General features: G+C 38.1%; 1 protein-coding gene across 1 annotated transcript in view; it reads left to right on the top strand.

The window, feature by feature from the left end:
* EPHA6 (EPH receptor A6) overlaps positions 1-23,759 on the top strand; it is a 1,226,126-nt gene that overhangs the window by 971,697 nt on the left and 230,670 nt on the right. The window contains exon 12 of the mRNA XM_036746072.1: positions 5,567-5,692. Coding sequence (XP_036601967.1) covers positions 5,567-5,692 — 126 coding nt within the window. The remainder of the gene's footprint in view (positions 1-5,566; positions 5,693-23,759) is intronic.

The following is a 23,759-nucleotide window of genomic DNA, read 5'->3' as shown; positions in this document are numbered from 1 at the left end:
CTACAGCTATTTGGTATGGGTGAAAAAGTAGAAAAGTTGACCAGTTGAATAGATGGGGTAAACAGGACCCAGACTTGTTGGGGGTGGGGGAAACTTCTTGTCTACATTGCATGAGTTTCTATACTTTTGCTAGTTGGTGCATTAAACTATATAAAACTCTACAAAGATTCTTCCAAAGAGGATAATTTTAGATGAGTCAAGCTTCTTCTAAGAAAATATATCTTTTAAAACTGTGCATACGCTTTGATCCAGCAATAGCACCACTAGGTCTGCAACCCGAAGAGATCATAAAAAAGGGAAAAGGATCCACATGTGCAAAACTAGCAGCCCTTTTTGTGGTGGCAAAAAAAAATGGAAATTAAAAGGATGCCCATCAATTAACTGGGGAATGACTGAATAAGCTGTGGTATAAGAATGTAATGGAATACTGTTGTTCTATAAGAAATGATGAACAGGCAGATTTCAGAAAAACCTGGAAAAACTTACATGAAATGATGCTGAGTGAAGTGAGCAGAACCAGGAGAACATTGTACACAGGAACAGCAACATAGTGTTATGATCCACTTTGGTAGACTTAGCTCTTCTCAGCAATACAGTGATCTAAGACAATTCCACGGGACTTCAAGATGGAAAATGCTATCCACACCCAGAGAAAGAACAATGGAGTCTGAATGCAGATTGAAGCATTCAATTTTCTCTTTTTTGTTTGTTTGTTTTCTCTTTCTCACAGTTGTTTTCCTTTGGGTCTGATTCTTCTTTTACAGCATGACTAATATGGAATTATATTTAATATGATTGTACAAGTATAGCCTATATCAAATTGCATGCCACCTTGGGGAGGGGAGAAGGGCAAGGAAGGGGTAAATTCTGGAACTCAAAATCTTATAAAAATTGAATGTTGAAAATTAAAAATAAATAAAACAATTTTTAAAAGAAAATATATCTTTTGACTCCTTTTGCATACAAATTTCTCTGAAAACATAGCAGTCACTGAAGTCAACTTCAGTGTTCTCAGTAGAAGGGAACACTTGTATTCAGTCAATTATGAGCACGATTTAACTATGCCCATTGAATGTATTTTAATTTTAGTTTAACTTTTAGACAATTGTTATGACTTATTCATAAGTATAATCTATATCAGTTATTTGAATATGAGTCTAAATATGACAAGTTTTTAAAATTACTTTCTGAGCATTTTGGGAATCCTTTCATCCCATTAGAATATCAGTTGTATAATGCATTAAAAAGAATTTTAATTGACTTACACAGTACAAAGTTTGTGATTTATAATCTGGATTTATGAATTCCCCATAGAATTAATCTAGGTGGCATAGTGGATAGAGGGGCCAGGGCTGGAGTCAGGAAGACTCATCTTCCTGAATTCAAATCTGGCCTCAGAAACCTACTAGTTATATGACCCTGGGTAAATCAGTTAACCCTGTTTGCCTCAGTTTCCTCCTGTGTAAAATGAGCTGGAGAAGGAAATGGCAAACTATTCCAGTATCTTTGCCAATGAACCCCCAAATGGGGTCACAAAGAGTCAGGTACAAGTGAAAACAATTGAACAACACAACACAGAATTCAGTCTTGTTTTCTAGTATGAAAGGCATAAACTCCTTCAGCTCAGTCACTAACTGTACATGCTCAAAAATCACTTCATTTCCCTAAGGTTCGGTTTGCCCCTTAATTATGAATAAATGAACAATTAGATAAAGGAAATATGACTAAGTGTTTACTGCAAGCAAAGCACTGGAATACAGATACCATGGCAAAATAGCTCCTGTTATCCGGGAGCTTATATTCTAATGGGGGAAATAACATATACGGAAGGTTTAAGCTGCAGGTTAGATGGAAATTTCCCATGATTCCTAGAGCAAAGCCAACGGTAATGCTGCTAATATCATTTCCACTGATCAAATCGTATCAATTTCAGATGTTGAGCCAAAAATTTTAGAGGTAAGAATTTCGTTTCCTGTGTCTTCAGTAGCCATGGCTGTAACCCATATGATCACTCACCAATCTATATCTCCACAGGAGTTATTCTTGGAATGATAACTCCAGGCCATGTGCTGAAAAAGCATAGCTATTTTTTTTCTGTTTCTACAAATTAACTTATTTTTAGTTTGCAACATTCACGTCCATGAGTTTCAAATTTTCTCCCCCTCCCTCCCCACCCCCCTTCCCAAGACAGAAACATGTAATCCAATATAGGCTCTACATATACATTCATATTAAACATATTTTCACATTAGTCATGTTGTACATAAGAACTAGAATATATGGAAGGAACCATGAGAAAGAAAAAACAAAACAAAGCAAAAAAGAACAAATAGTATGCTTCCATCTGCATTCAGAATCCATAGTTCTTTGTCTGGATGTGGATGGCATTTTCCATTATGAGTATTTTGTAGTTGTTTTAGGTTCTTGCATTGCTGAGAAAAGCTAAGTTTTTTTAATTTATTTCTTATTTTTAGTTTACAACACTCAGTTCCACAAGTTTTTGAGTTCCAAATTTTCTCCCCTTCCCTCTCGTACCCTCTCTCCACCCCCAAGATGGCATGTAATCCGATATAGGTTCTATATATACCTTTGCATTAAACTTACTTACACAATAGTCAAGTTGTAAAGAAGAATTATAACCCATGGAATGAATCATGAGAAAGAAGAAACAAAATCAAAAAAGAAGAAAAAAGAAAAAAAGAGAGAGCAAATAGTTTGCCTCAGTCTGCTTTCAGATTCCATAATTCTTTCTCTGGATGTTGATAACTTTTTCCATCACGAGTCTTTTAGAGCTGTCCTTGAACTTGTACTGTTGAGAAAAGCCAAGTCTATCAAATCATCACAGATACCATGTGTCTGTAATCGTGTATAACATTCTCCTGGTTCTGTTCCCCTCACTCAGCATCATATCATTAGGTCTTTCCAGGTTATTATGAAGTCCATATCTTCCCCATTTCTTATAACACAATAGTATTCCATTACATTCATATACCACAACTTGTTTATCCATTCCCCAATTGATGGGCTTCCTCTTGATTTCCAATTCTTTGCCACCACAAACAGGTCCATTTCCCACTTCTATGATCTCTTTGGGACATGGCCCTAGAAGTGGTATTACTGGATCCAAAGGTATGTATAACTTTATAGCCTTTGGGGCATAGTTGCAAATTGCTCTCCAGAATGGCTGGATCAGTTCACAACTCCACGAACAATGTAACAGTGTTCCAATTTTCCCACATCCTCTCCAGCATTTGTGATTTGCCTGTTTCGTCATGTTGGCCAATCTGACAGAAGAGATGTGGTACCTAACAGTTGTTTTGATTTGCATTTCTCTAATCAATAGTGATCTAGAGTATTTTTTCATATGCCTATAGATATCTTTAATTTCTTCTTCTGAAGACTGCCTGTTCATATCCTTTGACCATCTATTAATTGGGGAATGGCTTCTATTCCTATAAATTTGACTCAGTTCCCTGTATAGTTTAGAGATGAAGCCTTTAACAGAGACACTGGTTGTAAAAATCTTCTCCCAATTTTTTGCTTCCCTCCCAATCTTTGTAGCATTGGCTTTTTTTATAAAAAAGCTTTTCAATTTGACATAATCAAAATTATCCATTTTGCATTTCTTAATGCTCTCTATCTCTTGTTAAGTCATGAACTCTTCCCTTCTCCATAAATCTGACAGGTAACTATTTCTTTCTCTCCCAAATTGCTTATAGTATCAGCCTATATATATATATATATATATATATATATATATATATATATATATATATATATATTGAACCCATTTTTATTTTATTTTGGTATACAGTGTAAGATATTGGTCTATGCCCAGTTTCTGCCATTTTCCCAGCAGTTTTTGTGAAATAGTGAATTCTTAACCCAGAAGCTGTAATCATTGTCTACTGTGTCTTGTGTACCTAACCTATTCCACCACTTCACGACCCTGTTTCTTACCCAGTACCATGTAGTTTTGATGAATGCTGCTTTATATTACAGTTTAGTATCTGGTATAGCTAGGCCACCTTCTCTAGCATTTCTTTTCTTTAATTCCCTTGATATTCTGAACCTTTTGTTCTTCTGGATGAATTTTGTTATTATTTTGCTAGCTCTATAAAATAGTTTTTGGTAGTTTGGTATGGCACTGAATAAGTAAATTAATTTAGGTAAAATTGTGATTTTTATTATGTTAGTTAGTATCTCTTCCTCAGAGTGCCTTGATTCTCCAGCCTGGCCAATGTACCTACCCTTGTGTGGTAGTTGCTCTGTCACTGGTGGAAATGACTGGCCCCCTCTCAATGGGAGTTCCTTCCCTGGATGATAGCTTTGGGGGCTGGGATAGAAATAGGACAGGCATTGCCACTACCATGCCACTACAATGCCTATATAAAATAGAAAGGATCTAATTAGATGATCTCTAACAGTCCTTCTAGCTCTAAAACTATTTGATTCTATTCATTTTATTAAACCTATGAAAATTATTCAACTCCCTTTTGATTTTAAAAATAAAAACTTTGGCGACACTTTAAGAATATGCACATTACTTAAAATAGCTTTATAAAGTATGAAATGGAAATGGCTATATTTTTAGATAATCATGAACCTGTCTGTACATTAACCCCAACAGGAAAATGACAAGCAATAAAAATTGTGTTCACTGTATGCTTAGGCAAATCATATAAGACCCTTCCTGGGTCTTAGTTTCTTTATAAAATAGGGACGTTGAACTAAATGGCATTCTGACTCCAGATCTATGGTTCTATTACATTTCTAGTGGCTATGAAAATGCATACAATTAATAAGTCATGAGTATGTGCACGTACACGTGTGTTTTCTTCATTTGAAGCACTAATCTCAGTATGCCTTGGGGCAAATTTCTCCAGGGGAGACCTGAGATCCTAGGGATGATTATGACCTGCATACTTCTAATTCAGAAAGATATCAGTTTTACAACCAGAATACCAATTTGCTGACATCATTTATAACTACTCTGCCCACCCAAGAAAATCTGTCTTTATGGAAAAAGAACTTTGTGTTCCATATTTAGATATACAAAAGAAAACACATACTTTTCCTTTGGGACTTGCTCTTTTGAGCTCTCCTCTAGTTAGAAATGATGAGAGAGAGAGGAAGAGGGAGAGGCAGGGAGGGGTGTGAGAGAGAGAGAGAGAGAGAGAGAGAGAGAGAGAGAGAGATTTGTCTATTTACATTTACAAATATATATTTGTGTGTATGTGTAATAGGTGTTGTATTTCTTGCCTTCTCAATGGATGGGGGAAGGTTGGAGGGAGGGAGAATATTTGGAACTGAAAATAGAAATAAAATAAATACATATGAGTGCATGATGTATACTATATATAAATGGTATGTGTAAATTTATTAAACTAATTTGACAAAATCATAAAACATTATTTTAGTTCTTTTTCTTCACCCTTTATGTATATAATGAAGCGTTTGTTGATTTTAGACCTTATTATGATGAAATATTCACCTGATGTTATGCAATGAAAAAAAAACAGCTTACTTGATAAATTTCAAGTTCTTTTTTCTTAATTTCTTAAAGGATCCTTCCCATCCATTGGGGTGGAGGTATTATGTCCCAGCTTCTTAAGGACAGGCTTCTTAAATAACATCCCAGCTCAGCATCCAGTTTCAGGGGGAGGCTCTTTACCCCCCAGGATTCCTACTGGTAAGTATTTCAAGCAACATTGTCTCCCATCACAAATGGGGATGAGGCAGCATTACACTTATAGTGATGAAAATCTTTACATATATAATGGAAAGTGCAAATGAGACTTTTTAATGCAAGAACTACTTCTGTAATACTTAATCCTGCACCTGTGACAGTAGCCCTAAGAAAGGAGGGGAAACTATAAGTAGTACACCCAATTAATATAATGCTTCACAAGGCAAAGCTCCTACTGAAGTTAAAATTTAGCCCATGTCTTCAGACAAGTTTTTACTTGAGTAAAAACTTTGGGTGTGGTGTCCAAATTTAAAACTTGACTCTAAAGGAAGTAATGGATTTGTGCCATTTGGTCTCTTAGGAATGGCAAAAAACAACCATTAAATACGGTTGGCAGGAAGATTCATTTCTAATCAGGATGATTCTATGGGGACTTAATTAAATTTCTGTTTTACTAAAGAAAAAAAATGACTTGAAGGAAAACCAACAAATGGCAAAAAATCACTGGACACTTTTTAGTTTAGAAAAATGGCTACAGAGAACTTCATAAAAACACCAATCTGGCCAAAGTCATATATCAACAATAACAGCAACAACAAAAAAGAAGCATTTAGAATGTTTGTAAATATTTTGAAAAATCAACTCCTTTTGCCTTTTGTTGCATGTCATCTACTTTATGAATTATTCACATTCAACTCATATTCCAAATAGGTTTTCCCTGCTTCCAGCTCAATTCCCTGCTGCCTTTCTCCAGTATTTGTTGTCCAAGGGTTGAAAACTCTTTCTAATATTACCCAAAATAAAATATAATTAGCGAGTTAAATCTTGGAAAGGGAAGAAGTGTGAAGCAATCAATCACCAATCCATTACCAAGTTCAAAACAAATATTTTTAACAGTTAAATGCTGCTTTTGGGGGCAGCTAGATGGCATAGTGAGTAGAGCACCAGCCCTGAAATCAGGAGGACCTGAGTTCAAATCTAGCCTCAGACACTTGACACACTTACTAGCTGTGTGACCTTGGGCAAGTCACTTAACCCCAATTGCCCTGTCTTCCCCCTCCAAAAAAATGGTGCTTTTGGAATAACTGTATTAATGAAGGAGAATTTTGACAAGGTAAAGAATGTTATATTATTCATCACGTAAGAGAATTATCTACTTCCCTAAAAATAATAATAATAATTCTCAGATTACAATCATAACATTGAATTCAAGATGAGAAATACCCAGAGAAAAATTTAATAAGTATAGTCAAAATTCCCACTAATATGTACAGGAGACCCAGAACTTTTATTTTCTCTTGACATGACCTACTTTTTAATAGGTGTACTTAAGTAAGCTTAAATAACCCAGCTCTTAGCAGCATTAAAGAAGTTATAAATAAACCTTTAAAAATATTATAAAATGGGGCAGCTAGGTGGCACAGTGAGTAGAGTATCGGCCCTGGAGTCAGGAGGACTTGAGTTCAAATCTGGCCTCAGACGCTTGACACACTTACTCATTTAACCCCAATTGCCCTGCCTCCCCCATCTCCAAAAATATTAAAAAATATATATCAACCCATTAATACATCATACAGTCGTAATTATAATTTTTAAAGTTTTGAATTTTTGGCCCAGACATCTGCATTAGCTGAGTAGTTTCCTCTCAGGGTGGTTACTCCCTTTACCAAGACAGAGCAGTGCATTTACAAATGATAATCGTAGAGTTGTCTAATAGATTGACAGGATAAATAAATTCCTCCTAGTCTTAGCTAATATGTGCCAGAGGCAGAGCTTGAACACAGATCTTCCTGGCTCTCTATCCACTATACCACTGTGCTTCTAATACATCTCATACACTACTTACCAACTTTAAAAGACTTGGAACACACACAGACAAAGTATAATACTGACAAATGTGACTGCCTCCAGGAAAACTGTTTTCTTCTTTCTTTTATCATAATTCTACAGAGTCATAGCTTTGAAAAGGGCAATGTTCACCCAGGTACCATCTAGAAAAAGTCATTTATGAATAAATCTGCTTTTTACTTTAGCTAGTAAGGTTTTAATCTAGAAATATATAGGTAAGCTATTACAACTCTAAAATTCTATGTACCAGCTAGAGATGATAATTTTCCTAATCAATTTTATGAAAAGGTTATTTTTTTAAATAAAGCAATATTTTTTGGGATGTCTTCTATATGTTGGAGAACAATATTTATTATATTTAAAGATAAGAACTAAAAGATTTTCTCCATTTATTTGTACTTTCAGTTTTCAAGATTTTCAGTTTTTTGTTACAACTTGTAGTAACAATTTGGCCAGCAGCAGTTGTTGGGGTGTAAGATCCAACTAGACCAGCAACAAAAGCTGTCAGCACAGGTTCTTTGATCTGCTTTACTGAGGAAAGTAACTTTAAGGGGTTAAGAATTCAGTTTAATTAAATATACATATATAAATTCACTTAGTTCATTGGAAAGATCAGCCCCCTGAACTTCAGGGCAAATACAAACAGAAGTTACAAACATCAACAGACAGACCTTGTCTGATCAAATCACAATTCATAGTTTCCAAAGAACCAATGGGTCTGGGTTAACAAAGCCAGAGAGCAGTTACTATGACTTGCCCAGAGTCCCACGCTGCTCTTCCAGTGACTGAGAACCCCAAATAGAACATCTGGATTTCTTCAAAGCCGAGGGACTCTTAACAATGGCTTGCCCAGAGTCACATGCCACTCTTCCAGCGAGTGAGAGCCCTGAAAGTCAAAAGCCAACCTTGGATCTTATATACCAGTCTCAGGGCTCTGGGGCACTTGATTACCTCAGTGCAGAGAAGCACTCAAGCAAAGATCAGTGAAAAATCCCATTTTATCTGCCCCATTCAAAGGCCAGAATCATTAAAGGCACTTAAGAAAATAATAGCAAAAAGCCTCACCTTAATTACTGACACACAAGTCAATGAAGTAGATAAATACTCTTTATTTTAGCTATCAAAGAAAATTGCTATGACCCATTATTATGTGACTACAGATATATTTGAGAATCAGTGTTACATAGTGAATAGAGGACAATCAGACACAGGAAGACCTGGTTTCACATCCTGCCTCTGACACATAGTAGGTATCAGTGTGCCAGGCAATTATAAGAAAAAGAAATTACTGCTAAATTTAGTGGAGCAAAGCTCCACACCAGGAATTCCCTATACCCAGAAAATCATAAATATGGCTTAATATAAAAGAATCATATATGCTCATGCCCTCAGATACCCATAACCACTCAACATTAGATCTCACAACTTTAATATCTGATAAGCAGGTTAATTCTGACTTATCCCACATCAGGGGATTCACTGTGGTAGGAAATTTAAGAGAGTATACCAAGGTTATATACAAAATAGCAGCATTACATCTCAGAAATTTCTCTGAAATAGTCCTCTATTCAAATATCTGCCTCCACACTAAGATATTATTTCAGACCAGCTATTTCAAAATGTATTTGGCTTTCATTATCTAAGGTAATTGGAGAGCTGTTGATTTTATGTGGATGTTTGCCATCCAAAACTATTTCTCTCCCACTGACTTTGCCTATAGGAAGAAAAAGGAGATTAACAGCCAATAATAACATATGATTTGGAGAAAGATCAGAAAAGTGGGCAATAAAGTCTCTCTTCCAACTTACTGATCCTCAAGCCTGATTTATTGTCACTGTCCCCTAAAAACAAAATGAAGCAACAGGATTTCCTGGCAGAGAAGAATAGGAGGAGAAGGTTGTGCTAATCCAGTTTTTAGTAACATTAAAAGCCAATGGGAAATTTACGTATGTGTATATATATATTTGTGTGTGTGTATATATATATATGCAAATATATACATATATAAATTTATACATATGTACATACACATACATATATATGTGTATGTATGTGTGTGTGTGTGTATATACATACACATACACGTGTGTTGCTCCTACAAGAGGTATACATATTTAATACTCCAGTGACTGAAATTGGAGTAAAAGGTATGTTCAGAGAAGATTAGTACCTCTGGTGTGATGGCTGCTGAGCCCTTTTCAGGGTTGCTTTCTACCATTGGTGTCCACCTGTTCTACCCAAATCTTACTTGTGGCTCCAAGAAGTTGTAGCATGCACAGCAGCCACACCCTGGTAAACCATTTCAGCAGATGGCTAAACAAGATTGAAGATAACCAAGGGGTCTCAAACCCATTGGTGAGTTGGTGGGGGAGGGGAGGTGTCTACCCCAAGTATGTGCAGACTTCTACTGGTGGAATGGACAGATGAGAATAATTTGTTCCAATGGCCATGAAGGCAGCTGAAGCAGGTGCTGTGGAGAGCTTAGAGCTTGGTTAGACATCCAAGATGCCAATGTCATCTGTTGCATCTTGAGCCATCACCAGTCATCTTGATTCTGTCCTGCCACTGGACTGTGATGACTCTGGAGGAGAGTGAGGCTAATGACTTCATGAAATTCTGCCTCACTTAAATCCAATTTTTGCTGGAATCAAAAGACATTACTCATACCATTTTACCATTATACCTATCTCAAAGTCCTGTGGTGGCAGGCAAGTGATGAAGCAGCAGAAGTAGATACACTGGGAATTGTAGTCACAATCCTGCACACAGGCCATAGGGTCATTTGCCCAGGCCATAGGGTCATTTCTTACTGGAAGCAGCAGTGGGATTTGGTAGCCCCCTTGGTATCTGAGCAACCTTTTGAGGATTCCACTGCTTACCTCCTGGTGTGAGGAAGGGACTAGAAAAGGTGCCTTAAAAATTGTCTGCTTACCTAACCCCGGCATGATTACCATGGCATGTGGGGAATGCAGTTGAAACACAAAAAAGGTACCAAAAACATCTGCAAAAATGATTCCACTCACCATTGGCACATGGAATATGTGCACACTTATAGACAACACAAAATCCAGTAGACCTGAAAGAGAACTCAGCAGGTATCACATCCAAATAGCAGCCCTGAGTGAAACAATGCTGGCAAATGAAGGCCAGCTTACTGAAGTCGGGGCTGGATACACGTTTTTCTGGAGTGGCCACAGTGAAGGGGAGCACCGTGAAGCTGGTGTAGGTTTTCGATCAAAAGTAATCTAGTCAACAAGCTTGTACGCCTGCCAAATGGAGTGAACAACAGGCTCACGACAATGCAATTGCCACTGGCAGGAAAACATCACACCACCATCATCAGCGCCTATGCTCCCACCACAACAAACCCTGGTGAGGTCCAGGAAACATTTTATGAAGATTTGGAGACCCTTATCATCAAAGTGCCAAAAGAGGACAAGCTTATAATTCTGGGTGACTTTAATGCTAGAGTAAGCTCAGACTACCAGACTTGGCAGGAAGTCTTAGGGAGGAATGGAGTTGGAAATAGCAATAGCAATGATCACTTGCTACCGAAGACTTGTGCATCTCATGACCTTCTCATCACCAACACTGTCTTCCATTTACCTAAATGCAATAGAACTTCATGGATGCACACTTGCAGCAAACATTGGCATTTAATAGACTATGTGACTGTAAGGAGAAGAGATAGACATGATATGAGAGTGATGAAGGCAATGTGTGGTGCAGAATGCTAGACTGATCATAGACTTATCCTCTTGAAGCTAAATATTCACATCGAACAAAAGTGGCACCTCCAAGACAAAATGACTACCAGAAAAATTAATGTCAACAAATTAGAGCTCTTCTCTGAGTGGGAACAGTTTGTTGGTAACTTGGAGAGAAAGTTGAGCCCCAACACACAGTTGGCAACAGTGGAGCAGAAAAGGAGTGGGCACCTTTCGGAGATTTGGTGTATAGCACTGCATTTGTTCATCTGGGCCAGAACACTCACAAACATCAAGACTGGTTTGATGAAAATGATGGGGAAATTCAGACACTACTAAATGAAAAACAAGAACTCCACAGGGTTTACCAGCAGGATAGTTCATCCATCTCTAAGAAGGCAGCATTTCATGCCATCAAAAGTAAAGTACAAGCAAAACTTAGAAAAATACAGGATTCTTGGATCAGCAAGAAGGCAGATGAAATTCAATTTTATGCTAATAGTAACAATCCAAAGCACTTTTATGATACCCTGAAGGCTATTTATGGGTCAAAGACCTATGGTGCATCTCAAGTACTCAGTGCTTGACAGAGTCACATTGATTAGTGATAAGGATATGATCCTTGAGAAATGTGCTGAACCATAGTGTTCTCAACAGACCATCATCAATCAATGCTGAGGCTACTGACCATTTACCTCAGGTTGAAGTCAGTCCCTTCCTAGTTGAAGCTCCAACTGAAGAAGAGGTTTTGAATGCCATTGGACTCCTTTTCTGTGGCAAAGCACTTGGTGCTCATTCTATTCCAACTGAGATTTACAAGGTAGGGGGTCAATTGCTCATACAAAAGCTGACTGGAATTTTCCAAGTTATATGGCAAGAGGAGGTTATCCCCCAGAAGTTCAAGGATGCCTCCATTGTCCATCTCTATGAAAGTAAAGGAAATAGATTGTCCAGTGACAATCACAGGGGGGCTCTCTCCCTTAATCATTTCTAGCAAGATTCTTTCCAGAGTCCTCCTTAATAAGCTGATCCTTCACCTGGAAGATGGTCATCTACCTGAGAGCCAGTGTGGCTTCAGAAAGGGCAAAGGAACAGTTGATATGGTGTTTGCTGCCTGATGACTCCAGGAAAAATGTCAGGAGCAGAACAAAGGTCTGTATACAACGTTTATAGGTCTGACCAAGGTCTTTGATACTGTTAGTTATGAGTGTTTATGGAAAATTATGTCAAAATTTGCTTGCCTGGAGAAGTTCATCAGCATTGTAGGTCAATTTCATGACAGCATGCTGGCCCAGGTTCTGGATAATGGACAATACTCTCATGCTTTCCCAGTCACCAATGGAGTTGAACAAGGCTGTATGCTTGCTCCCATGCTTTTTAGCAAGATGTTTTCAGCCATGATGTCAAATGCTTCCAATGAATATGAACATGGCATCAAGGTCAGCTACTGCACTGATGGTAAATTCTTCAACTTGAAAAGGCTACAAGCCAAGACCAACTTGGAGGGAGTGTTGGTGTATGATTTTCTGTTTGCATATGATTTTACACTCAATGCAGCTTCTGAAGCTGATACCCAAAAAAGTATGGATCAATTTTCTGCTGCTTGTGCTAATTTTGGCCTAACAATTTATACCAAGAAAACACAGGTGCTCCATAAGCCACCACTACACCATCCATACATGGAAGCATCAGTTACAGCAAATGGAGAAGTTGTGAATGCTGTGGATAAGTTCACTTACCTTGGTAGTATGCTTTCAAGGAATGTACACATTGATAATGAGGTTGATTCACACATTGCCAGAACTAGCTCAGTGTTTTGGAGGCTCCAGAGGAAAGTATGGGAGAGAAGAGGTATTAGACTGACCAAAAACTGAAGGTCTACAGAGCCATTGTGCTGACCTCATTGTTGTATGCCTATGAAACCCGGACAGTGTACTAGCACCATGCCAGGAAACTGAATCACTTCCATTTGAATTGTCTCAGGAAGGTTCTGAAGATACCTGGTAGAATAAGGTACCAGACACTGAGGTCCTTACTTGCACTAAACTGCCAAGCTTTCAAACTCTGTTTCAGAGAGTACAATTTTGATAGGCTGGCCATGCTGTTCAAATGCAAATGTATGTTTGCCAAAAAAGACTATTTTATGGAGAGCTCACACAGGGCAAGCGTTCACATGGTGGTCAGAAGAAGCAATACAGGGACACTCCCAAAGTCTCTCTTAAGAAATTTGGAATTGGGCAGAGACAAGATGGCAACTTGAAAACAGGGACTCCCTAAGCTCTCCCCCAAATCCCTCCAAACACCTGTAAAAAATTACTCTAAACAAATTCTACAGCTACAGAACTCATAAAACAACAGAGGGAAACAAGACTCCAGCCCAAGATGGCCTGGATGGTTGCTGGGAAGGTTCTATCACATCGTGTTGGGAGAGGAGTGCAGCCTAACATGGGCTGGGCCAGGATAGATCAGGTCAGAGTAGCCTGGGACAGAGCAGGCCTCAGGGCCCAGAATCACTGAACTGTGGTGGTTTCCAGACTTCTCAACCCACAAATGCCAAAGACAACTAAGCAGGTCAGTGGGAAAACTGCTGGATCCAGTTGAGGGAAGTGCACAGTCCAGCGGCAGCCCAAGGGTGGCAGAGGTGACTGCAGCAGTGGCAGTGGCAGCAGCAGCAGCAACAGCAGACATGGAGGCAGATACTTCTGGCCCCAGGCCGACACAGTCGAGGAAATCAAATAGCTGATCAGAGCAGAAGTACAGAGATTGCATTGTTGGTGCTGAGGCAAGGTTCACTTGCTTTGCCCTGCTTGCATCTGAGTCACAGTCCTAGCTGGCAATCCTTGGGGGAAGAGGAGCTCTGGGGTGGCAGAGCTTTGTGGTGGCTGTGGCAATTGCATCCTCCTGGTGGTTACAGGGCAGAAAGGAGTGTCTGCATGCACAGACCAGAGCACAGGCCAGGAGAGGAGTATCATACCACCTCAGAATAAAAGTAGCTCTGAAAACAGCAGCACAAAATGCCTGAAGCTTGGGACAAAGCACATTCCACTCTAAAAGCAGTCATACTGTGACAAAAAACTCAAAAATCAAGTAAGTGGCTGGGAAGATGAGCAAGCAGCATAAAAGGACTCAGACTATAGAATCTTTCTTTGGTGACAAAAAAGATCAAAGCATCCAGCCAGAAGAAGTCAATAAATTCAAACCTCCTACATCAAAAGCCTCCAAGAAAAATATGAATTGGTCTCAGGCCATGGAAGAGCTCAAAAGGGATTTGGAAAAGCAAGTAAGAGAAGCAGAGGAAAAATTGGGAAGAGAAATGAGAGTGATGCAAGAAAATCATGAAAAACAAGTCAACAGCTTGCTAAAGGAGACCCAAAAAAATAATGAAGAACATAACACCTCAAATAATAGACTAACCCAAATGGCAAAAGAGCTCCAAAAAGCCAATGAGGAAAAGAATGTCTTAAAAGACACAATTAGCCAAACAGAAAAGGAAGTCCAAAAGATCACTGAAGAAAACTTAAAAATTAGATTGGAGCAAGTAGAAGCTAGTGACTTGATGAGAAATCAACAAATTATAAAACAGAACCAAAAGAATTAAAAAATGGAAGACAATGTGAAATATCTCATCGGAAAAACACAATGACCTGGAGAATAGATCCAGGAGAGACAATTTAAAAATTATTTGGACTACCTGAAAGCCATGATCAAAAAAAGAGCCTAGATATCATCTTTCAAAAAATTATCAAGGAAAGCTGCCCTGATATTGTAGAACCAGAGGGTAAGATAGAAATTGGAAGAATCCACCAACTGCCTCTTGAAAAAGATTCCAAAAAGAAAACTCCTAGGAATGTTGTAGCTAAATTCTAGAGTTCCCAGGTCAAGGAAAAATATTGCAAGCTTCCAGAAAGAAACAATTCAAGTATTGTGGAAACACAATCAGGATAACACAAGATCTAGCAGCTTCTCCATTAAGTGATTAAAGGGCTTGGAATATGATATTCTGGAGGTGAAAGGAGCTAGGATTAAAACCAAGAATCACCTAGCCAGCAAAACTGAGTATAATACTCCAAGGCAAAATATGGATTTTCAATAAAATAGAGGACTTTCAAGCATTTTCAATGAAAAGACCAGAGCTGAATAGAAAATTTGAGTTTCAAATACAAGAATCAAGAGAAGCATGAAAAGGTAAACAGGAGAGAGAAATCATAAGGGACTTATTGAAGTTGAACCATTTTGCTTACATTCCTACATGGAAAGATGATATTTGTAACTCATGAGGCCTTTCCCAGTATTAGGGTAGTTGAAGGGAATATACATACATACATACATACATACATACATACATACATACATACATACATATATACATATATATATATATACATATATACATATATACATATATATATATATATATATATAGACAGAGGGCACAGGCTGAGTTGAATATAAAGGGATATCTTACAAAAAAATAAATTTAAGGGGTGAGAGAGAAATACATTGGGAGAAGATAGAATAGGGTAAATTACCTCACATAAAAGTGGCAAGAAAAAGCAGTTCTATTGGAAGTGAAGAGGGGGCAGGTGAGGAGAAACGAGTGAATCTTGCTCTCATCAGATTTGACTTAAGGAGGGAATAACATCCACACTCAATTGGGTACCTTACCCCACAGGAAAGTAGTGGAGAAGGGGATAAGAGAGGGGGGGATGATAGAAGCGAGGGCAGATTGGGGGAGGAGTTAATCAAAAGGAAACACTTTTGAAAAGGGAAAGGGTCAAGGGAGAAAATTGAATAAAGGGGAACAGGATAGGATGGAAGGAAACATAGTTAGTTTTTCACCACATGATGGTTATAGAAGTGTTTTGCATAATGATACATATGTGGCTTATGTTGAATTGCTTGATCTCTCAAGGAGGTGGGGAGGGAAGAAGGAGAGAATTTGGAACTCAAAATTCTAAAAACAAATGCTCAAAAAAAGGTGTTTTACCTGCAACTGGGAAATAAGATATAAAGGCAATGGGGTATAGAAATCTATCTTGCCCTACAAGAAAGTAAGGGGAAAGGGGATAAGGGTTGGGTGACAGAAGGCAGGGCAGACTGGGGAAAGGCGCAATCTTGGAGTGGGGGGAGGGTAGAAATAGGAAGACAATTCATAACTCAAAATCTTGGGGAAATCAATTTTGAAAACTAAAAATATTAAATAAATAATTTTTTCAAAAAGAAATACATGGAATATTGAAGGAAGGACAAGTTAAAGAAGATATATGTACAAACATAATTCTCCCAAAAACAGAGTGATAATATTCAGTACAATCCTGCAAGGGGTGTCAACAAAGATAACAAAACAATTTAGCGGTGGTGGTGAGAGTGGTGGTGGTTACCTATTTGGGGGAAAGAGGAAGATTGAAGATGACATGGAATTGCTGCTTGGGTATGGAAATGAGACAATGTTGACTGACAACAAATAGAAGGTAGTGCTACTCAGTCTTTATTTTTCCTTTGTTTTCTTCACCAAAAATACCTTTGCATTGAAAATAATAGAAAGGGGGGATTAATCAAAGTTGAAACCAAGATAGAAATAGAGTAATAATTCGCTGTTGGTGAATTCATTTCTTAAGAGAAATTGTTCTTAGTTCCCAAAAGAACTGGCTGGTGTGTTTGTTGAATCACTGACAGTGATCTTAGAAAGATCATAGAAAACAGGAGAGTTAATAGAGAAGAGCAAATATCTTGATTTTCACAAAAGGGAAGAGAAAAGAGTGTAAAAACTATAAGCCAATGAGCTTGGCTTCAATTCTTGGGAAAAAATCTTGACTATATTAGTAAAGACATGATTTGTGAAAAATGAGAAAAAGAAAGGGATAATTTAAATGAGCTGGCATGGCTTCATCAAGAAAAGGTCATTTTTTTTTAAATTTTTGACAGGTTAATGAACTAGGTCCTAGTTCAAATACTTTTTATTAAGGGATTTTGTTCTGTGAAATTTGGATTCAGTCAAAAGGCCACACTTGAGGACCTAGGAAGCTACATGTGGCCTTGAGGCCACAGGTTCCCCACCCCTGAAGGAGACCAGAAGATTTTAAATATAGTTTACCAAGATTTTAACAAAGCTTTTCATAAAGTATCCCATGCTATTCTTGTACAGAAGGTTGAGAGACATGGACTAGATAATAACTTAATTAGATGGATTCCAAACTGGTTGAATGACCGAAGTAGTTATTGATGGTTCTCAATGTCAACCTAGCAGAAGATCTCAAATGGAATGCACCAGGGACCTATCCTTTCTCATGTGCTGTTTAACATTTTTATCGCATAATTGTCATGCTCATCAAATTTAAAAATGATGCACAGATGCGAACATACATGCTAACAGAATCAGGATCTTGAAACAGGCTAAAACATTGGGCTGATTTTATTAAGATGAAATTCAACAATGATCAATTTAAAGTCTTATACTTTGGTTTAAAAATCGGCTTTTCAAGTACAGGATGGGAAAAGTATGGTCAGAGAGCAGTTTGTTCAGAAAAGACCATCACTCCTTAGGTAAGCTCAAATGATACTGAGTTGCACTAAGAGAAGCAAAGCATCCAGGACTAAGGAGGTAAGCATGCCTCTGGATTTTGCTCTGGTTAAATCAGATATCTTAAGTATTGTATTCACTTCTGGGTATTCAATTCTAAAAATTATATTGATAAAGAGAGTGTACAGTAGAAGACAACCAAGATGGTAATAGGCTTTAACTACATGTTATGAGAATCAGTTGAAGGAAGTGAATATATTTAGCCTGTAGAAAAGAAGAATGGCAGAGGGGAAGGAAGGACATTTGGGGGAAGGGGAACATAATAGCTGTCCAAGTACCTGAAGATCTGTCATGTGCAGAAGAGATTAGGCTTATTCCTTTTAGCCTCAAAGGACAGAACCAGAAACAATGGGTAGAAGTTGCAGAAAGGCAAATTTAGGCTTCATTTCAGGGGAGAAAAAAATCTTCTTAACTACTATAGCTGTCTCAAAGGGAAATGGGTTGCAGATAGTAGAAGGGATTGTGAGAGTCCTCCTTATTAGAAGTCTTTGAAGAGAGGCTGAATAACCCTTAAACCAGTATGTTATATTAAGAATTCCTTTAAAATACAGGCAGACTAAGTTGCTTTTGAGGTCTCTTCCAACTTTAAAATTCTGTGATTCCTCTACGTTTTGGTCAAATTTGCCCCCAGGTTTCAATAAGAGAGAAAAAAACCTCTCCACATTTTCCCTAGACTCACATATCAATAAGGTGTGAGAAAATTACTTCATTAGAAATTGAAAAAAAATTAACTTCTTCCTTTTCTCCTAACTCAAAATTAACTAACTCAACCCATTTTTCCTAGCCTTTGAGAAGTGATCTCTGAACGTTTTCCCTTGTAACTTTCTAGTATGAATTGTCGACCTGAAAGTTTGTTTAAAGGAGGCAAACAAGCTAGGTGATATGTAAATTCATAATGTTTATTCCCTTAGAGCTAGCAGAGCTAGCTTACTTGTATGTACAAGGAGCCTGAGCATAAGTTCTGACTGTCTGAACAAAGGAATGAGAAGGTTTAAATACATCTTAGTCCCAACTCAGCATGTCTATGTTACTCAACTTTATGATGTCCATATCACAAGAAAGGAAGTTTCTTAGTTGAACAACACAATTGAAAAAGTAGCGTCACTTAGAGTTTATGATCCCAAGATGCCAATGTCCCTAGAATATCAAGATAAGAGAAATCCCACTGTCCTGGTTGCAGACATCCTGTCACCAACAGAAAAGATATTCCTTGTCAATCTTATCTGGTCTTTGAAGTTGCTGACACAGAAAGGGCATTTTTAGAGTAGAGCAAAGCAGTTTGGATACTTTGGATATTACTGGAGTTCAAATAATCTGAAAAGATTGTCAGAATATAAAAATATCTGCTACTTCATTTTAATCTCTTATTTCTCCAAAATAAATTAATTTCCAAGAGATTTATTTCCTAGTCCCATGGAAAGAGGATTTGAGCAGGAAATAGGAGGAATCTGGAGCACATTCAGATGAAGACAACCAGGATGGAGAGGAAGTAGCAAACATTCAATTCAACTCACCTGAACAAATATTTATTAAGTATTCACTGTGTGCAAGATATTAGGCTAGAAGCTGAGGATACAAAAGGATACAAAAAGAAATAGACTCTGCCCTCACGGTTATACTTTGCTAAAGGAATATAACACTACACAAGTAAATATTTATAAAATAATACATAGTAATTTTAAATGATAGACATAAAAATTAGAGGGATTAGAGAAGGCCTTGAGAAGGCATCACATAAGAGGTCCCGTGAACAAAGATAATGATTCTAAGAGGTGGTGGTAAGGAATGGGAAACACTTCAGATGTTTCAGAGAAAGGATAATGTAACCCTTGCCTGATCCTATTCAAGAGGAAGGAAGGAAGGAAAGAAGGAAGGAAGGAAGAAAGGAAGGAAGGAAGGAAGGAAGGAAGAAAGGAAGGAAGAAAGGAAGGAAGGAAGGAAGGAAGGAAGGAAGGAAGGAAGGAAGGAAGGAAGGAAGGAAGGAAGGAAGGAAGGAAGGGAGGGAGAAAGGAAGGAAAGGGAGGGAGGGAGGGAGAAAGGAAAGAAAGGAAGGAGGGAGGGAGGGAGGAAGGAAGGAAGGAAAGAAGGAAGGAAGGAAGTGTATATATAATTAAGAAGGGCTTTTAGTACTTATTCAATGAAGTGCCCTTGAAGAGTTTGGCCTTTATCTCTTTGATTAAATTAGGTAACTAAGGTGGGGCTCCAGGTGAGGCCCATGAAGGGAGGTCTGATTATAATCTTCCTTCCCAAGTAGGCCCAAAACCCCTAGCTATTAGGTGCTAAACCGAAGTGGGCATGAAGCCCTCGAGGTCCTAGGGGGAGGTGCTAATTCCAAAGCCAATAGTAAGAGCTTAAATTCTGGTCAGTCAGATGATGTTTGATGATGGCTAAAGAGTGCATAAAAAGAGAAGACAAAGCTATTTGCTTAGGGCTCTCACTCTTGGTGGCCCGCTGATGTGGAGACTTTGGGTAGCTGTAGTTAAGAGCCCTCCAGCTTGCAAACCCAGATGTTCAGACTTGGTTAAACTCTGGTAATTATGAATTGGGATTTGAATCAGACAAGATCTGTCTGTTGAGGTTTGTAATTTGTTTGTATTTGCTCTGAAGCTCAGGGTGCTAGCTTTTTCCCCTGAACTAGGTGAATGATATTTGTATGCTGGATTAAAGTAAGATTGTTAACCCCTTAACGTTGCCTTCCTTAGTAAAGCAGATCAAAAGAACCTGGGCTTGCAGAGTTCTGTGAGCCGGTTGTTGTTTGTTTTACACCCCCATAAGAGCTGCTAGACAGATTGTCGAAACAGGAAGGAAGGGATGAAGGGAGGAAAGGAGGGAGGGAGGGAAGAAAGAAGGAAACAACTATTTATTATGCAACTACTATGTTCCAGGAACCATGCTAAAGGCAATACAAATATGTTATTTGATTTTCACAACAACCCTGAAAGATAAATGTTATTTTAATCCCCATTTTACAGTAGAGAAAACTGAGGCAGACAGAGGGTATGTGACCTATCCAATGTCACACAGCTACTGAGTGGCTACATTTGAACTCAAGTCTTCCTGATATAAAGCCCAGAATTCAATCCACTGCACCAACTAGCTGCCTCAGTCAGTATCCTAGACAAGTTACTGTCACACAAGGATTCAGATTCACCTATCACAGATACCAGATACCAGAAGAGCATGCTCTGGGTAACCACCAAACCTATGCCTCTCGTTGATTTTCAAAGCAGTTGGCTATTGTTCTTCCCCTATAGCCCTTTGTGGTTGGCTCTGCTTCCTCATTTATGTAGGGATGTGGGTTTCTGTGTCCACTCATCAAATAAATGGCTCAATCTCCATCCTACTTTAGAAAAATTACTCCCCTTCAACCAGTCCATGATATGTTTCCTTCAAGGTCAATTATAAAGACATACTAGAATGCTAATTTTAATCACACAGGATAAATAAAACAGGTTAATGTCAAAACATCTAGTCCATGCTTTTCCAGCCCACAACCTATCCATTTCCCATATCAATTCTTTTCTCTCACAACCCCAGAAGCTGGCAAACTCAAATGTCCCAAAGTTCAGACCTCTGTCACTATCAATTTAGAGTGGCCAAGGGTATTCACTCAGGACTTTGCACTCACAAAACTCTCTCCAAGGAGGATTGCCTTCATTGTAATGAAAAAATCAAAAGCATTCTGCTTGTCTCTCTTGAAGTCAGCAAAAATGACAGCCAGTGCTGCTTGCTCATTGACTGGAATGAAGGAACCAAGTTGGTCCCTCAGTTCACATTGGTTGAATTCTCTGCTAGTGGGACACGAATTTGTAGAGAAGACTCAAGGAAGGATTCTCTTCTTGGCCACCATTCCTTATAAGTCCCAATCTCTAGGCTTCCTCCCAGGTGTTCTGGACCCAAAGATGTCTGTTCCTTGGGCATAGGCCCCTGGAGAAAAGATCCAGTCTCCCAGCCTCCAAAGCTTTGTGGGATATAGTTGAAAGATCAAAAGCCAACTGGTTCCAGACAACACAATTGTCAAACATGGGGGAATAATCCATACAGTGAGATGAAAGTGAGAAAAGTGAGATAAGTTAGAATATCATGTACAAGAAACACCTAGTAAACCTTGTTTACTAAAATAGGGAGTAAAAGTAAAGGAAGAATTAAAATAAGACAGTAAAAGTAGGTGGGAGCCACACAGGGGAGGGCTATAAACGTTAGGCTAAGTACTTTGTATTTTACGTTAAAGACCATCAGAAGCCACTGAAAAATCGGGGAGCTGTATGATAATATTTGTGGTTTAAAAATATCTATTTGACAAGTATGTAAAAGATACTTCCCATGAGACAAAAGTCCATATTTTTAATATCTACATTCTATCAGCATCACTATAGCAGCAATATATGCAATGACAATCTCCAAATACTTAAAAATGGGTATCACACAGAGTTACAGAAAGGTACATGGAGATTGTGAACAGGTCGTAACACATAACCAATGAGAAACTTCTAAGAACAGAAGTATCGTCGAGAAAATGTGCGATAGGAATCCAAGATGGTTAGTCACATGGCCAGGGCAAGGGATGACATGTGGACAGACTATTGCCACCTTAGTATTCCCTGAAGCACTATGAATTTAAAGCTACTTTTGACATTTCATTTTGTGTATCCCTCCCTAGATAGTTTTAGTTAGGCTCTGAGACAGTGCCGATGATGGAGCTAAAAGCTTATCTTGTTTTAAAAAAAAAAACTGTATGAATACCACTCTATATGGAAAATACAAAGTTTTTTTTGACATGTATCCAATTGAATAGCCAAACATTGCTATGTCTCTCATCACCCTCTATGGCTGTCTAAGTTCAGAAATCAACTGAACTCAGTTTCCTATAAACTTATGATCTATCTGTTTAGTCATCATTCTCATGATTATTTATTTGTAGTTAGGAAGACAAAATATTGAGCCAGTATCAAAACATCTTCATAGTCCTAGAACAATTATTATAAATGCATACCCTTCTATAATTCATGTGAAATTCTGGTATGCAGTCAGTCTAGATCTTTCTTATACCATTGCCCAGCCAACGGTTAGTTATTCTAAAAACATGGTTGGAATGTTAGAAATGAGCCAGGAATGAAAAATCACATTGAGGTTGCAGAAAGTCTAATATCAAGCAAATATATTAGCAGCTTCGAAGTACTTATGAACATCTCTAGAAAAGCAGTAACACAGATGTAGAAGACTATAGATGGTAGACCTTGAAGGAATATAAAACAAATTAAGGAAAATTGGCTGGAATATATTGTCAGGGGAAATCAGCAGTGGAAATGTAGTGTCGCTTGAATGCAGCTGAGAAGACCACAATCAACCTGTAATGAAGTAAATCATGCTGGACTATTTGATGTATTCAAATGTCCCTAAAGAAGCTGGGCGGGAGGAGGGGGGGAAGGAGATCTATATTCAATTGAGATTCATAACTTGATATTTCAAAACTAATTTCTTCTGGCCAAAATAACGTCATTGGACCATTGGCTGATGATGACCACTCTGTATGTCTTTCTGCACATTCCCTGGTTGTATGCATTGTTTCATTTTTAACAAAATGTCCTTGTCATTGCACACACCATTATTATCCTATTCTTTCTCCTACTGTTCAACTGCTTTCAATAATAAGCTGTTAAGCATACAATTAATGTCTATTGTTGGGTTATTTGTTTGTCTTTTTTAAGTAAGGGATCTTCATGTAGGTTTCTCTTGAAATTAAAGGGGCACATTTTACATATCTGCATAAGTGGGATGTATCATCAATTGGTGTGCAAATTGCCCATGAGACACAGATGAATGGTATATATGCTTAAAAATCAAAGCTAATTTTAAATCATGTGGGAAACACAGAAGAAAAATTAAATGTTACATGTCATTTAAAGTGTGAAATTGCCAAATGTCTTCCCCCTCC

The sequence above is a fragment of the Trichosurus vulpecula genome, chromosome 2 (assembly GCF_011100635.1).
Source record: "Trichosurus vulpecula isolate mTriVul1 chromosome 2, mTriVul1.pri, whole genome shotgun sequence".
In the NCBI taxonomy this organism is placed as follows: Eukaryota; Metazoa; Chordata; class Mammalia; order Diprotodontia; family Phalangeridae; genus Trichosurus; species Trichosurus vulpecula.
Note: the sequence above shows the minus strand (reverse complement) of the source record. Positions and strands in the feature narration are given on the sequence as shown.